The 17,279-nt window shown below is 46.4% G+C and overlaps 1 protein-coding gene across 9 annotated transcripts in view; it reads right to left on the bottom strand.

Moving 5' to 3' along the window:
* Sipa1l1 (signal induced proliferation associated 1 like 1) overlaps positions 1 to 15,834 on the bottom strand; it is a 280,284-nt gene extending 264,450 nt beyond the window's left edge. For 6 of the 9 annotated variants that reach the window (XM_050164489.1, XM_050164478.1, XM_050164483.1 and 3 more), the window contains exons 1-2: positions 15,731 to 15,813; positions 15,158 to 15,218 (exon numbers count right to left, since the gene is read on the bottom strand). Coding sequence is in view for 2 of the 9 variants with exons in the window: in XM_050164485.1 (XP_050020442.1) it covers positions 15,158 to 15,418 (261 nt within the window). In the remaining 7 variants the exon portion in view is untranslated. Of the gene's footprint in view, positions 1 to 14,825; positions 15,050 to 15,157; positions 15,683 to 15,730 lie in introns of those variants that run through there. The other 3 variants (XM_050164486.1, XM_050164485.1, XM_050164488.1) reach the window with 3 other exon arrangements.
* Positions 15,835 to 17,279: the final 1,445 nt, after the last annotated feature.

Here is a 17,279-nt window from a genome sequence, read left to right as displayed (position 1 = left end):
ATACTAGGAAGCCAGTCTTTCACTGGAGATGGGTGGGGAGCAAGTTTCCTCAGCAAGTACAAGTATTTAAAGCAAATTGCTAGTTTAGCTGACTGGGTGGTCATGCGTACCCTGTTATAAGTAGACAGCCTTTCTGGTATTTCAAACAGGAAAATACACGGTATTCACACAACCAAAACACATCGAGACAACTCTATTCCCAAGAGATGGCTGCACCACTGCAATACAGCTGCTGCAATTCATTCTGACCCAGGAAAGAATCCTGTCACATCAATTCAGCAGCATGGTCCCCAGTCACAGTGCTAACATCTATCGTTCAGGCCTGCTAGAAAGATTAAGAATCATGTGACATGAAGTGGGTCCTCAACTATCATAGCCAATGTTAATCCTATGACTAGGAAGCAACAGGCATTTGCCATAAAACAACTGAACACTAGGTGGCTCCTTTTCAGACAAAAAAAATTAGTAAGGATAATTGGATAAAACAACACACAGTAACAAGTCCTACCAGTAAACAGCAGGCTAATACATTCTGGGGTGAATAAAGACACATGCGAAATGAGGATGGTCCCTATCTTCTAAGAAGGTTTACCCAGAAAGAAATAAGCCATCTGCATCCCCCACTACTCTAGGCTCTATGCCCTAAGCAGACAGAACCAAAACCTTTATACATGGTCTTACAACACAAGTGCAATCAAATCCAGCAAGTCAATGAGATGCTCACAGGCTTTCAAGACGAAGAGCATCATCTGACTGTGAAGTTTCCAAGTTTCTTCAAAGATGCTTCAATGTGAACATCCAGCATGGAAAAGGAGGCTGTGCTCTTACAATGCCTCCTAAGCGATTCCGACACTCTACAAGGGCCCGAGACCCACTCACCCAACTGACCCTCATGTGGAGTCTGAACATCCCTTGCAATGACCCTGTCCAGGATGAATTCTCAGGCATAAGTGCCTACCATATCCACAGGTAGCTCGACTGGAAAAGCCCTTTCTAATGTGCAAGGACAGGAGATTACTCTCTTGACTTCTACCATGGGAACACTGTACTTAGGACCCGCTAGGGATTTACAGAGACAACAGAGCAAAGTCAGCTGCAGGGAGGAAACATCAAGATGAGCTACAGTAGCCAAGAAGTTCTCACTGAAGAGCTGGGTCTTACAGGATGAGAAAGATTCAAATTAAACTAGAGTTCAAGTTGGGAGTGGAGGGACACACCTATAATCCCAGCATTCCACAGGCAGTGGAAAGATGAGGAGGAGTTGAGGCCAGCCTGGTTACATGGCAAGAAGGCTGTCAGGAACTGTGTATCCTTTTTAAACTACAGAAAGGGAAACCTGAAAATGCAACTAAAACTGAGCACAGACAAAGGCTCAAAGGAAGCAGAGTGGTTACAAACGGAAAGAACAGAAGCCCAGCATATATATGAGCGCAAAGCCATTCTGGCAGAAGACAATGAGATCACATAAACAGGAAAGAAAAGAGGCTCCAGGCTAGTCACAGAAGGAGGAGTGTGGGTTTGCAGCACACAGCATGTTAGCCGCTTTCGCTGCAGGGAGGCACGTGCAGGGTGATGTTAGTCAGAATGCAGTGGTGTGAAGGGGACTGCCTCAGCCACTAAGATACAAAGATGAAGGGGAGGCAGTAAAGCAAAGATACAATGTTGGAATGAGAACCCACTTACCGGGTGGGGGACATGGGGGATCAGGGGGAGACACCACACGAGATACACACAGCAGGTGTGGTCACGTATCAGACAAGGTGAAGGGAGGGAAACCTCAATGACAGTCTGGAAAACTCAAAGTGGAAGCAAGGCAAAGAGCAGCAAGTCAGTAGCGCAGTCAGGACACACTGTACACAGGCGGGGCTTAGGCCCAGAGAGGGTTTATTTTGTTTTAAAAGGCCCAAGGCTCACTCTCCCACATATGCAGTACCTGGCAGCTTTTGACTTTTGCTTTGGTCACAGCACAGGCTGCAGCTTCTGCATCAGCACACAGCAACTTTGTACTTTTGACTGTAACAGTACCACCATAAGTGAATGTGTCTGCAAGAAGTAAAATGTGATCTCTGTGAGTTCAAGACTTGCCTGGTCTACAGAGCTAGTTCCAGGACAGGCTCCAAAGCCACAGAGAAACCCTGTCTCAAAAAAAAAAAAAAAAAGAAGAAGAAGAAGAAGTAAAATGTGCTTTAGGGAGATTTGATCCCAACACTGGGAGGCAGAGGCAGGCAGATCTCTGTGAGCCCAAGGCCAGCCTGATCTACAGAGTGAGTTTTAGGATAGTTAGAGCTGCATCCTTGAAAAGAGAATTATTACTTTCTTGAAAACAATAATAGTAAGTGATTTGATGAAGCTGGGAGCAGGAGCCAGTCATTACATATGGTACACTACATGCTTACATTTACAAGAAACACTCAGACCATGCAAGTCTATAAAGAGAGAAGGCAGTAGTGATGGGGTGAGTGGGAAGAGATGGGTTTGGAGGTCTTTTCTAGGCCATGGAAAGTGTCCTAATTATTTACAGAGAGAGAGAGATGGTCACACAACTCTAGGAATACACCAGAAAATGCTAACTTGAACAGTTTAAATGGGAAAACAGGACAGTAAGTAATGATGCAAAAAGGTTGTTGTAAGAAAAACCATTGGGAATACATAAGTAAGCACTGTAACTTCAGACATTTAGACAGTGCCTCCCCAACAGACGCTGCTACACACAAGCTACAACTGTCAGGAGATCTGGGAAGCCTAAAAGAAAATTTCAAGGGGGACTAAATCAGCTCCTTGCAAGGGGAAACAAGCATGGCAAAGATGACAATCCCTCCCTGCAGATTCTTACAACTGCTCTAAATCCTTTACTCTTTTTTTTTTTTTTTTTTTTTTTGGTTTTCCGAGACAGGGTTTCTCTGTAGCTTTGGTGCCTGTCGGGAACTAGCTCTTGAGACCAGGCTGGCCTTGAACTCACAGGCCTGCCTCTGCCTTCCAAGTGCTGGGATTAAAGGCGCGCACCACCACCGCCCGGCTAAATCCTTTACTCTTAATAAACAGAAAGGCTAGAGGCGTCTCGGTAACTGTGTCAGTATTACTGTACACCTTTTGTTGCTCTTGAAAGTAATGTACAGTAAGTCGACTCCAGAAAAAAATAGATTATGCACATCAACAATTACTAAGCAGATGAATGGACCCTTTTATAAAGTTGAGAATGTAGAAGCTGGAGAGATGGTTCAGTGGTTAAGAGCACTGGCTACTCTTCCAGAGGACCTGGGTTTGATTCCTAGCACCCACATGACAGCTAACAACTGTCTGTAACTCCAGTTCCTAGGGACCCGACAGCTTCACAGACACATACAAGCAGGCAAAGCACCAATGCAATTAAAACAAATTAAAATCATTTTTAAAAATTAATCTGAGGGTGTGACCAAAAGTCTAACAAAAAGAAAGGTTTCCTTGCTTACTACCAGATAGCACCCAAAATAGTTTCTGCTCCCAAGACACCTACCTAAAAACGGCTCTCACCATTCCATGCTGTCCCTCATTCAAAGCCATCACCCCTCTTCCTGTGCTCCAACAACAGCACACCTATAGTTAACACTCGACATGACCAGACCCTCCAGTGGAACTTTCATCTCTCTCTACATCCCAGGACACAAGGTATGACCAATACCTGTAGTTCTAACTACTCAGGAGGAAACACAGAAAGATCCCAAGTTCAAGGTCTGTCTGGCTACAGAGTGAGTTCAAGTCCAGCATGACTGAAGCTCCAATTCTGAGAATAACAAAGCACATCTCCATTGTCTGTGGCCATACCATTCTGAGTGCACCCAACTCATCAATCACACCGGTCCCCGTCCACAACTACCTCAATGAGACAAACCCTGACCCACCTCTTGTCTAAAGCAGCAGACAACTATTGGGAAAGTATCAATTATTTTTAAAATTGTTTATTCTATGTATACACATGGGACTGCGTGTTAGTACTCACAGCCCATGACTGCAGGAACCCAGAGACATTAGGCGACAAATTCTGACCCCAGAACTAGAATTAGGAACAGTTGGGAGCTGCCATGTGAGTGCTGGGAACTCAACCCAGTCCTCTGCAAGCACTGTAAGAACTGTTAACTTCCGAGCTACCTCTCTGCCCCAAGGGAAGGTATTGATTGTAAGGAAACACATTTCTTCTTTACAGCTACCTCTAACGAAACACATCTAATAAATTCAAAATGCTATTTATCAAAGTATAGGGCTGGTATTTTCAACATCTTTATTTTATCTTAAATTTTAAACCAATAGGTCCAAAGACATTTTACATGTCATCTGCCAAAAATAGAGAGAGAGAGAGAGAGAGAGAGAGAGAGAGAGAGAGAGAGAGAGAGAGAGAGAGAGGTGCAATTAGGCATTCTGAACTGAGAAACACAGAGTTTCTTTTTTTTTAATTTACACTTCTTTTTTCTTTATTTGGTCTTTTTTTATTGATTTTTATCGAGCTCCACACTTTTCTCTGCTCTCCTCTCTGCCCTTCCCCTCCCCTTCAATCCTCTCCCAAGATCCCCATGCTCCCAATTTACTCAGGAGATCTTGTCTTTTTATACTTTCCATATAGGTTAGATCTATGTATCTCTCTCTTAGGGTCCTCATTGTTGTCTAGGTTCTCTAGGATTGTTATTTGTGGGCTGGTTTTTTTTTTTACTTTATGTTTAAAAAACACTTATGAGTGAGTACATCTGATAAATGTCTTTCTGTATCTGGTTACCTCACTCAAAATGGTATTTTCTAATAAAAATGCCCTATTATCAACTATTAACTTACCTAGTTTACGAAGGCCTAAAATGAACTATCTGGGAAATGATATGTTTCCCCAATATGGTATCTTTCCATTTAAATGAAGTTGCTCTGGTCAAAGCTATGTTTCTTAAGAGGCAGCTCTGTACACAACTACCCAAGTAGCCTGCCTGGTTTTATGCAGAAGGAAGCTCTCGAACAGCCTAGAGAGCCAAAATACCAAGTTCCCCAGGAAGTTGTCTAGGCCTCAAGGATGCATCCCAGAGAACCTAACCTCTTATTAGTCAGCCACAGAACATGCTAGCCCATAAGCTAAGCAGTTCCAGCATCCCAAAGTCTAAAAAATGGCAGAAGGTCCTCTTCCCACAAACAGAACTATCACAGTCTTTTCTGCCGTTTCATCTCCAGAATTCTGAGAAGGGTAGATACTTCCCCATTTCACAGATAAGGAAACGCAAGTTTATGAGCGCGGTCGGTTGCACTAGCCCATTGCCTACTTGATGCCAACATGCACCTCATACTCAACATGTACAAATCAACTCTGAACTTGAACTCCCCACCCAAACCTGCTCCTCTAGTCACCGCCACTTTGGTCCACGCCACCTCTACTGTACCAGCTGCTCTGGCAAAAACATTGTCATCCTGACTGCACACTTGCTGGGCACACCATCTCCCCAATAAACCAGGTCAGCCCCACGGACACACCCAGAGCCCTGGCTCTTCTCATCACCTCACTTCTGCTATCATAATCCTCTTGTTTCCACCCACACCCTCCTGGTTCTATGAAACCTCTTCAGAGACACTGTCCTCTGAAGCACAGCTTCAGGGGCTGGAGAGATGGCTCAGTGATTAAGAACACTGGCTGCTCTTCCAGAGGACCCGAGTTTAATTCCCAGCACCCATGCAGCAGCTCACAACTTTATCTCCAGTTCCAGGGAATCCGACACCATCTTCTGGCCTCCACAGGTGCTGTATCCATGTGGCTCACAGATATAAGTGTTTACAAAACACCCATACACATAAAAAATAAAATAAAATTTTAAAAAAATAATTAAAAACACAGCTTTGTAGAGAAATGTTCCCAGGGTATCTCACCTCACCCAGAGCTGCCTGTTGACACTCCTCTGACAGAAAGGGCACCTGCATCTACAAAGCCTCCAAGTAACTAGAAGAGCGGTCAGAATCACATGTGACACACAGCAGAGCCAAGGCTGGAACAAGCCTTCCAGTGTTCTCTGCAACAGTGAGGCCAGATTTACAGCAGCCAACAGACAGCCCTCCCTCGTGGGAGGAAATCCTTACATTTCACTTAGCATAACTGAATCTTTTAATGTATAATCAATACTATGTTGGATTCCCAACAGCAAATTAAAATGGAAATGCTAACTTTACAAAGACACAAAATCTCCCACAAGGCCAGTGGTTCTCAACCCTCCTAAGGCTGCGACCCTTTAATACAGTTCCTCATGTTGTGATCTCCCAACCATTAAATTATTTTTGCTGCTACTTCGTAACTGTAATGTTGCTACTATTATGAATCATAACATGAATATTTATGGAGATAGAGGGTCACTAAAGGGGTCGCGACCCACCGGTTGAGAACCACTGTATTGGGCAGCCAGAACACGGACTATCTGGCAGCACAGGAAAATGCCAAGCTGACTGGCAAAGCACTGAGAGCTCCACTGTGCCTGCATCTGATGACCACATTTTAGGAGCACCATGTACAGACAAGTAGTGCTCTCAGACTCCGACCAGAGCACTGAGGAGACAGGGTTCTCACATTAAACCCTCCCAACCACAGGAATACGGGTGAGTCTCTTAGGGGACACTAGGAACAGAAAAAAGGCTGAAGGACTTAGAAGTGTCATCACGGAAATGACCTGGAAAGAAACCTTCCAGAGCAAGTCTAAATCATGATAATTTTTGGATCAGAATGAAACTAATGCCTAAAGCACTAACCATTACAGAATTTTCCATTAAAAAAGGCAAAAAAAATCTAAATCTCTTTCTTCAAAGCTTTCAAAAATGTTTCTAGTATCAACCACTCAAAGCCTTAAATCTCACTAATTACAACAATTAGCTCCTACAGTATCAACAGTAGGTGCTAAAGGAACTGTAATCCAGCCCACCCCCAAAGAAGAGGGTTTTGGTGTGCAGGTATACTACAATGGCAACAGACTTGTTAAATGAGCAAACAAAAGACTCAAAATCTAGGAGGTTATGACTCTTCCAACAGCTGACAGTGAAACCCAGTGCTACCCAGAACCAGGGAGGTTTCTGGGTTCTCTTGGAATGGACTGGATGTGGGAGTGGGAGAAACCAAGACTTGGAACCCCTGGGTCTTCAGGGAAACTGGAGCCAAGATACATTACAGGCAGTTTCTTTTAGTTTTCTTAATTAGAAAAGCACTTTATAAAATAAATTTTGCCAAAGCCTATCTCCTTGGAAACCAGGAAACAAAACTGTCTCTTTTCTCCTCCACATAAAGAACATTTAATAAGGGACTATTTTCATAATAAACAGCTTCAACTGTTCTGTGTCGGAAGTAAAACAGGCAGCCCTTGCTAAATGGGTAAATTCGCAAGGGCTGGAGAGATGACCCAGCAGTTAACAGCACAAACTGTTCTTCCAGAGGACCAGGATTCAGTTCCTGATATTCACAAAGCAGCTCAGAGTTGGACTGTAACTCCATTCCCAAGGGATCCAACACCCTCTTCTGGCACCAGTGGGCACCAGGCATGCACGTGGTGCACATACATACATGCAGGCAAACATGCAAAGTTAGCGTGAAAAAACATTGCAGAGAGCTTCTAGTGACTTCACTAAGACCCTACTATGAGGCTATGAGAAGAGTTGACAGTGGTGTTGAGAATAAATACCCACAGAGAGGCTAGGGAGACAGCTAGTCATAAAGCTCAAGGACTTGGGGTTCGTCCCCAGAACCTACAGAAGAGCCAACTGTGGTAGGGAGGTGAATACAGGCAGATTCCCTAGGGCTCGCTAACCAGCCAACTTCACCCACTCCGGAGCTCCAGCCTAGTGAGAGACCTGCCTCAATCAATCAATAAAAAAAGGACAGCACCGGAAGAACAATTCCCAAGGCTGACCTCTGACCTCTATACTTCTGTGTGCCTGTGCACATTCAATCTTCACGATCAATTCAAGGCCCCTTCTGAACCTTCTTCAAGACACAGGACTCTGAGCACCTTGGCAAGGCAGGAAGTGCTGGGAACTCAGCTCTTATGCAAATAGATAGCCTCACTCACATTTGTCATTTAAATCACTTCACTTCCTCCTTTAAATGAACTTAAGGGAAGAAAAAGGATGGGCAACGAGAAACTCTGACTTTTCTAAAGAGCAGCAGGACACTGAGATGATAAAGGGATCTTTAGAAAAAAAACAAGAAAAATAATAGGCAGGCAGTAATGGCTCCTGCCTTTAATCCCAGCACTCTGCCTAGGCCAACCGGATCTCTGAGTTCGAAGCTGGTCGAAGCCGGTCTGTTCCACAAAGCGAGTTCCAGGACGGCTAGGGGTTCACAGAGAAACCCAGTCTTGAAAAACAAAACCAAAAAAAAAAAAAAAAAAAAGTTCTCAGGACAGCCAAGAGGTGAACAACACAGCCCACAGAGTCAGCCAAAAAGAAAGGCAGTTGTGAATGTGCTACACACTGTCACTTTTGAGGACACTGTCTAGAGAAATAAGCCAGTCACTTTAGGACAAACACGCACAGTTCCACTAGTGATGCCCCAGGTAGTCAAAATGAAGGACAGAAAGACGGCAGTTGCCAGGGGCTGGGACGGGAGGGAGTGGGAGCTGTCTGATATACAGAGACTCAGCTGTAAAACTTTGTTTTCGATTCTCAAGCTTTAGTGCACAGAAGCATGAATTTAACGCATGTGTTTTTACCACACTGTTTTAGTGGACCATACAATTACCAAACTGAACTGGCATGTCCCAGTCACGCCATTGGTTCACCTGGCCCTTAGCTGTAGGCAGTTGGTTCTAGATCTCTTTCAAACTTACTTTTTCAATAAACAAAACTCTGCTGAAGATTGGAGGTGGGGGCTCCCCTTTTCATCTATCTGTCCAAAATGAAATTTCAATGACCTCAGAATGCTACATTACTACATGTATTCACCTGGTTGTCAAACACAGATCCAAAAAGCATATAAAGGCACTTTGGAAAAAGCAAGCCATAATACAGTCACCTACCAAGCATTTTCCAACACCCACCCACCCACCCACCCAATTATCCTGCTCAAGCCTGACCTCGCTGTGCTGTTCCAGCCACAGCATTCCTTGTTACCCCACCCAACACACCCAAGCTGCTTTAGGCTACCTTACTTTTGAAATCAGCCTGCAGAAGAATCCCACCAAAGCAAGGTTAGACTTCACCCATGAACTGTTAACAAGGCTATCTGTAACACACACACATACAAATACACACACAGAGAGACACAGAGCAAACACTCCAGGACTCTTACCCACTGAAACATGACTTCCTTATAGACTCGTCACAGGTCAGTACTAAGGCCCTATGCTTAAAGATGAGAATGAAACTGAGGTCGCAAAGGGTTTCTCTACCTGGAGGCAGGGCTAGGAACTACATTCAAGCTTGGGCACAGTTCTCCCAACAACTGAGCTGGGGGTCACATGCCCATCACTGCCACTGCCACCAGACACACACACACACACACACACACAGACCACTGGCTACTTAGAACGTTAGAATCCAGTAGGCAAACTAGTGAAATCCTCTGGAGTCTTCAGTGGAGCTTTAGGAAGAGGGAAAACTTGACCAGCTCCACACAGACCCTCATTTCAAGAGCAGACCGGTGATTTCTCAAAGTCTTTGGATGATTGACAAGCAGTATGATAGTATAAGTTCTGGAGTCATAACTGAGCTGCTTTTTAGGGAGGGGAAGCAGGAATGCTGGAGATGGACCCCAGGGCCTCACAGAGGCTAAGCAAGTCCTCTACACCAGGAGCCCACAGCTCTGCTTTTTATGAGTACAGGAGAAGATGCTGACTTTCCGTTCCGTCCTGGTAGGTACACACAGGCGGTAACTCAAGAGTGAAAGAGCAAAATCTTGAGCATCCTTATAGGTACCTACTAATAAAAAGACCCCTGAAGACAGTTCGCTACCAACTGCTTCTCTGAGTGCAGGAAAGAAAATGCAAGGGCCTTAGAATACACTAGGGTGAGACCCTACCATTTATTATACAAAAGCATTAATCACAGAAAGGTAATCTAGGAGGCTAAGGTAAAGGGCACCATCAGGGCTGGGGGTGTCCTACCACTACTGAGGCTGAGTCCAATCTCTTTTACTGGAAGAGGTGGAGGTGGAGGTGTTTGTTGTTTGGTTTGTTGGGGGGTGGGAGGGAGGGAGGGAGGGAGGGAGGGAGGGAGGGAGGGATGAAGATCCTGACAATGGTAGAGTTCAGGCTGCAGGAACAGGAGCAGCTGGCACACAGCCCTTTTAATTTCTCAATAGCTACCTTCTGAGATCAGAACTCATTACAAAAGGAAGCAAGGCTCTGAATGAACCACAAAGACAATCAATGGTCGCACCTGTTCACACTTCCTAACAGGCTCACTCAGGTCACTCAGGAAGCAAGGAGGAAACCCAGGAAACTGTGGCTGGATGTCCTTACAGCCACAGCCGTCTTGTGTGACCCTTTGTTTGTGAAAACCAGCCTCTCTCCATCTCTAAGCCAGCATTCCTCTAAAGCTTAGTCTCCAATCCACCATTATGTAATTGCCTGTTTCCCACAACTTAAAGTTAGGCATCCTACAAATCTAATTAGAGAGAGAACTGTAGCATAAGAAACCAATTAGAAGCCATCAGCTGGAAGTTCTCTCTCAGACCTCCAGAAGCAGCAGCTTCCCTTCCTTACAATGCACCACCAAGACCCTCACGGCCTCCATGCCATTTTGGAATCATCTCTCTAGATCTGCAAGAAAACACATTCATTCCCAGACTCAGGAAGCAGAGGCAGGTCTGTGAGTCCAAGGGCAGCCGGATCTACATGGTAGTTCCAGGCCAGCCAGGGTGACACAGTGAGACCCTGTCCCAAAATAAAATCTCTTTGCATCTGGCGTCCTCTTATTCCATCTAGACAGAGGCAATGGAGAAAGAGGATAGGGATGCAAAGGGAAGGCCAAGTTTTCTCTCCTCAAAAGATGCGCTCAGATGCTTATCCTAACCCTCCTGGCAGCAAAGTCCCTGGCTGAAAGTAGACTATATTGTGTCATTCCATCCCACCTACGTTAGAGAGAGGGAGAACAGGAACCAGGGGAATTGCTCACTTACCAAAACTCATTTAAAAAAAAAAAAAAAAAAAAGAGCTATCAGGAATAATCAACTTAAATGTACATCTGAAAAACAAAGTAACATACAAGTATGTTTTGTTTTTAATTATTAAGGCATACAACTAAAAGCAAGATGCCATGAGGCCAATTTCCAACGTGCAAACAAGCAGAAGGGATTTGCCTGGGTTGGGTTGTCAATCTTAAGAGATATGAACACAACCTCTGTGAACCCTGCAGTAACATTATACTTTCCCTCTCCACCCCAGAGCGTCCTCCTCTGTTTCTCCAGACTCAGATCACACCAGGCGAAGTAGGGCGGTCCCACACAAATCCGCTGGCTTTCCCAGAGAGGGCTCCTACAATCAGTACCTGCTGCGTCTGCAATCCCGCACCGGCACAGCGACTGCCCCTCACCCCAGGAGACACCCGTGCAACCTGTCCACATAGCTGACTGACAAACTAAAAGTTGCCATTGTTCCAGAAACAACCCCTTTCTTTTGCAAACGAACTTAAGTAAAAGATGGGACAACAAGAAACTCTGACTTTTCTAAAGAGCAACAGGACACTGAGGGATAAAGGGATCTCAGTAGTAATAATAAAGCCGCCTTGCTCTACTGTGCAGAAACTTTAACTCAGGATTCCTTTTCCCATAACTCAGCTATCTGTAACTCCAAAGCTTAGACACCAAGCAGGATCCATCTCCATGGCTTTTCAACCTTAATGTAGCTGTGCTCCCTTCAGTTTTGCTTCTCCCTTAGTTACTGAATACTTCAGTTCGAGAAAGAGGAGTAAACAAACTTCAACATAGTAGAAAAAGAACAAAAGGTGGAACAGAGAAGCCTGCTGAAATTAGGAAGGTCACTTACCCTGAATCTGGCTATATCTAGTTTTATAACCTACAAATCATGTCAACTCCTTAGGCTTGGAGCTCCTCACTTGCAAACTGGGAAAGCTGGACCAAAGGATTCAAGCTCCAGCTCCTTTCAGCCACCCATGAATCTGCTCATCAAAGGGTAGGAAGATGCGATTGCAAATGAGACTTTAGTTACAAGGTATTTATACACACATTCTGGTAGAGTACTGTAGCAAAGCTGCCACACAACCGTGTGTTCAAGCTGCAGCACAAGGCAGGGAGATAAGAAAGGGGTTCAGCTATTTTTAAGATCACCCCCCACCAGAAAGTATTTGAAATCCACACCTTCTGAAGACAAATATTTCAGGCCTTTTAAATAAGTTGAAAAATCAAAACTGTCACATATGCAAAACCTAGACATGGGAGTATCTTCATACCCAAAGATATGGAAGTGCCCATAGTCCCTGAGACCAACAGTTCCCTAAGGCCAAGAATGATCATGTCCACCACTGAAGCCACAGAAAACAAGAGAAACTAACTGATAAGGCTCAAAGGGTTACAAATACGGGAAAATTTTATTTTTCAGATCTTGAGAATCAACTTCTGTGAAGTGAAACAAAACAGAAATTTGTTTCATCAGAGTTCAAGCACTGGGGGGATGCTCCATCAGAGTTTAAGTACTGTGGGGGTGCTCCATCAGAGTTCCAAGCACTGGGGGGTGCTCAAAGTTCAAGCATGGGGGGTTGCTCCATCAGAGTTCAAGCATGGGAGGGGTGCTCCATCAGAGTTCAAGCGTGGGAGGGGTGTTCCAAGCACTGGGGTAGGGGGTATGCTCAATCAGAGTTCAAGCACTGGAGTGGGGGAGGGCAGTATTTGTCTTCCTTGGCAAAAATCCAATCTGACTAGTGAATCAAAATGCTCAAATCTAAGAAGTAACCTGAAAACCTTCATGATAGCCCTGTCATTTGTGCGATGAATGACTGGACCGTTGGTACTAAAAATATAGATAGGCCAGAGACACCAAGCCCCACTGTTCACCACATAAACCTTCCACTAGTCAAGAATCTGATCTCAGAGTTTGGTTCCACTCTCGCTGCAGTCTGCGCTCTAAGAGATTGTTAAAAAAGTCATTGATTTCAAACTTCAAACTGCAACTAAAAATACAACACGTGCAGCATATGCACACCTTAACTCAGTCAGACAAGATCCCAGAATATGTAACTGTTCATCTCAAGCCATCCTCCATCTACAACATGTGGACAGTTGGTAGGAAGCTCTTCTAAAAGATGCTTTAAAAAAAAAAAATCAAGTGAGAAGACTGTACCACTACCACATATGTAATTCAAGGAAAACATGAATAAATATAAAAAGCCAGGAAATGACACTGAAAATTCAAGTCAAATTAATCTCAGGATGTCATTTTAGTGATGTTCTGAGGAGTGACTACCAAGAGTTCAAGTCAGCCTTCCACAGAACGGAGTCACAACTACCACTGCTTGACAGTCAAATCTAAAAGTTGAGGGCCCCAGGAACTGCAGAGCAGCTCACAGCTACACCTACTGACAGTCTCTGGCCACTTGCTAATAATCCCGTTCTCTCAGTCGACTGGAGAAATCTAACTAATGATAGCCAATTTCAAGAGTCCTTTACTGAGATAAGGAAAAAAAAGGCTTCAGTGATAGAGAAGGAGACAGAACTCTGAATGTCTTGCTGCGCCCCAAACATTTATGTTCAAACCATCACCCAAGTCATTTTAAAGCATTGTGGGTAATGCCTTAATATCAATAACTTACTTCATGGGAAAATGCTTTAGTAATAATATTCTAGTTAATAACTGGGTTGTCACCTCACAGTTGGACACATCAGTGACCATAAACTGCTTTACTTAAACCTTTTAACTGCTCTGCATAATCCTATCAGCGCTTTTTTTTTTTAACATCCTGGTAAAGGCAGCTTAATTGCAGCTTTCAGGGAAAAGAAAGAGGGATATGGGAGAATCGTTAAAGCAAGACAAGGAAAAATCATTCCTCTCCCTAAACGAGGTTGCAGGAGCAATTCGGTAAGACTTAATGTTGTGGCTGTCCAAAACACCCAGCCAAAGAACCTTTGCACTGGAAGATACTCCATTGGAGAGAGCAGGAGAAAGTTGACACTTAACTCCCACAGAGTACCCGTATAAAAGAGAATGGCTTTAAGACTCTGAGTCAGAGTTTCAACATGAAAGGCTCGCTTTATAGAGGAAACGCCAACCCCAGTTCATCCAGATAGACCTGGAACCTGATGAAAGCCGACACCTCCCTCAGAAATTTGCATCGCATCACTGGCTCCGAGTTTAGAAAAATAATCGTGTACCAGGTAGTATGAATTTCAGCGAAGGCTGCCTCTCAACCAGCCGTCAGGAAAAAAAATCAAATCTATAAAGACCCAAGGCAGTCTAGGAGCTACCGTCCCCAAATGCTTCCCCTTCCAAAAGGAATGCCAGCAATCTAGCACACCACCTCCTTGAAAGCTAGCTATTTCCCGTGCCTCTGGTTTTGGACACGGTGAGCCGCGATGAAATTTCAACCTGCCCAACGCGACTGCTTGCCCACGTCGAAATGCCACGGAGCGATTTACGATCCTGGCAAGCTGCCTTTAAGGTCAGGAGCGAAGTTGGACAGGGCAAGGAGAGAAAAAGTTCTTCATGCAGCCTCACGCCTCTCCGACCCTCGGAAGGTTTACTTCCTCCAAGAAACGCAGGTTGAAGCATCCTTGGATCTCAGTCCCCCAGGACTCCCCAAGGAGGAAATTAACACCCTCAAAACTGCAGCCAAAGGTCTCCCTTCCTCACCATTAACTCACTGGGGCCTTGCTCCCTCCAGCACACCTGCCAAGCGCTCACCGGGTGACGGATGGAGAAGGGTCGCTCCAAGGAGCCCAGAACCGCAGGGTGAGCACAGCCACCAGGCGGGGACACGGGGCTCCGGGCCTCTCTAGGGGAGCAGATCCGGATCCCGAGGTGAGAACGTGCGCGCGCGCCGGGCGCGGTGGAGCGCAGACTCGCCCCCACCGGGATCGCGATCCCCAGCACGCCACCAAATCGGAAATCAAACTTTCAGCGGCTACGAGCCTCCTGCTACGGGGCCGCGAATCCACAGTCAGGGACAGCACTGGGGGGCTGTCAGCAGCGCCGCCCCGCCCCCCACTCCCAGCCCTGCCCCCGGGGCCACTTACCGCTTGGCCTGGGCTTCCCGGTGCTGCCGCGCGTCCCGGGCGCGTCGTCCGCGCGCTCTCCCTGGGGAGAAAGAGAAAGCGTGCAGACGGTCGGGGCGCGCTCGCTCGCCGCCTCCTCTGCGGAGATCCGAGGCTCCGAGCGCCCGGCGTAGGGGCCGCGGGGGCGGGATCAGCGCGGTACCCCCAGCCCCGCTCCGAGGAGGACCCGCAGCGGCCGCGCTCCGGGCGCCGCTGGGGCCGAAGTAACCAGTCCCCGGGCATCAACTATTGTGCAGGAGCCCGGGCCCCTGCTCGCGCCCCCGAGCCCCCCATCCCGCCCGCCGGCTCCCGGGAACGAGCGCGCGGCGCCCAGGGAGCGTCCCGGCTGCGGGGCTCCGCGCTGGGCGCGGTGTGGGGGGAGTTGCGTGGTCGCGGGGGAGGGGACAGGTAACTGCCCACGGGGGCTGGAGGACCCGCGCAGGGGCGACACGGGAAGGGAGGCCGGGGGCCGCGGCGATGGGCGCGCTGTGGCCTCCCAGAGGTTCACCCGCCCCCCTCCCGACCCTCCCCCCCGGGACTCGGCGCCGCACTGACTTTCCGCTCACTCGCTCACGCACGTACTGAACTCGCTCACAAAGTTGCCGGCGGTGGCGGCGCTGCACTGGCCCTTCTCCCCGCCCCATCCCTTCCCTCCCTCCCTCCCTCCCTCCTCTCCTCCCTCCTTCAGTCTCGGGTGAGATCACCGCGGCTGGGTTCTGTGCTCAGGCAAGTCTCGCGAGACTAGAGCCCAGCTCGGGCCGGGGGAAGTGGTAGCAGGCTAGTGAGGACCGCGGAACTTCTGGTTGCCATGACGACTCTACAGCCGGGTGCAGTTTTCACCTGCCTCCTCCGCTGCCCCGGGCCTAGCAGTGGGGAAGGGAAGGCTAGAGGCAGACCGAGAAGGTTCCTGTAGACCTGCGTCTCGGAGCTGAACGCGTCTGGCCGGAGAGGCTCTGGAACTGTGGATGCTACGGCATCTCTCTACTTCTAAATGTCCACCATGTACTCAGTTTATCAACCTTCCTGTGTAAAATCTCATCTCCACCCCCTCCCCGCAAGATGCCTTCCTTTCCGCAGCCTAACGCCCCCACGAGACAGCTCCTTGAGCACATAGCTCACTTGTGTTGGTATTCTCAATGCCTCTGCAGGCTTTTTACCTAGTAGGTATTTTTTGTCTTTTTTTTTTCTTTTTAAATGAAGGTAGTAGTCCTTGTGTGTCTGCAATACCTTTATTTTACCTAACCCTGAATAGTCCTTGGGATTACTGTTAGTTTCTGTACTACAGTCAAGTTTTTTTACTCTGATAAACTTCTGCTCAAATCTTGTCTTTTTTCTGTGGTTACAGTCTCCCTTTCTGTTTGTCTCCTAAAAACCTTGCTCACCATAGGGGAGGGCAGGAAAAAAAAACTAAAAAAAAAATGATAATGATAATTACGACTCCTCAAACTATGCCTTTGTACCTAATTCCAAAATGATATTGAGGGACTGGGGAGATGGCTCAGTGGTTAAGATGGCTGCTCTTCCAGGGGACTGGAGTTCAATTTCCAGGACCTTTTCGGTGGGCCAACAACCATCTGTAACCCCAGTTCCAGGGGTTCTGACGTCCTCCAAGGACACTGGGCATATCACATGGTGCACAGACATGCATGCAAGGCAAAAATATCCCTATACATAAAATAAAAATAAATAAATAAATAAGTCCAAAAGGCTATTGATTGAAATCTCACTCTGTGTCTAAATTGGAGAAATTTATCTGTGGTGGTTTTGTATTACTGCCTAAGTAATATGCTGCTGTTGATAGAAGCATGAAGTTTTGATGTCAAAGAAGATGAGTAAATATAGATTTCACAATATATAACAGGACTCACTAAGAAAAAAGAGAATTCATCCCTAAAAGTCAGTATGGGGAAACTGCTAATCCCACATACCTAGAGAACTAAAGAATGAACCTCTGTGTGTAAAGACTTAGGTTCTTATACACTAAGTTTATAAGTAAGCCTGTGTATATAAAGACACTTAAGACTTTTAGCTTACCTATGGCAATGGTATGTGTGGCAGGGGAGGAGCATTTTGTGGAGTCTGTTCTCCCCTTGCACCTTTATGT

This window comes from Alexandromys fortis, unplaced genomic scaffold (assembly GCF_014885135.2).
Source record: "Alexandromys fortis isolate MF-2015 unplaced genomic scaffold, M_Fortis_MF-2015_v1.1 scaffold_159, whole genome shotgun sequence".
In the NCBI taxonomy this organism is placed as follows: domain Eukaryota; kingdom Metazoa; phylum Chordata; class Mammalia; order Rodentia; family Cricetidae; genus Alexandromys; species Alexandromys fortis.
The sequence above is the reverse complement of the archived record's forward strand: the minus strand, read 5'-3'. Positions and strand labels throughout refer to the sequence as shown.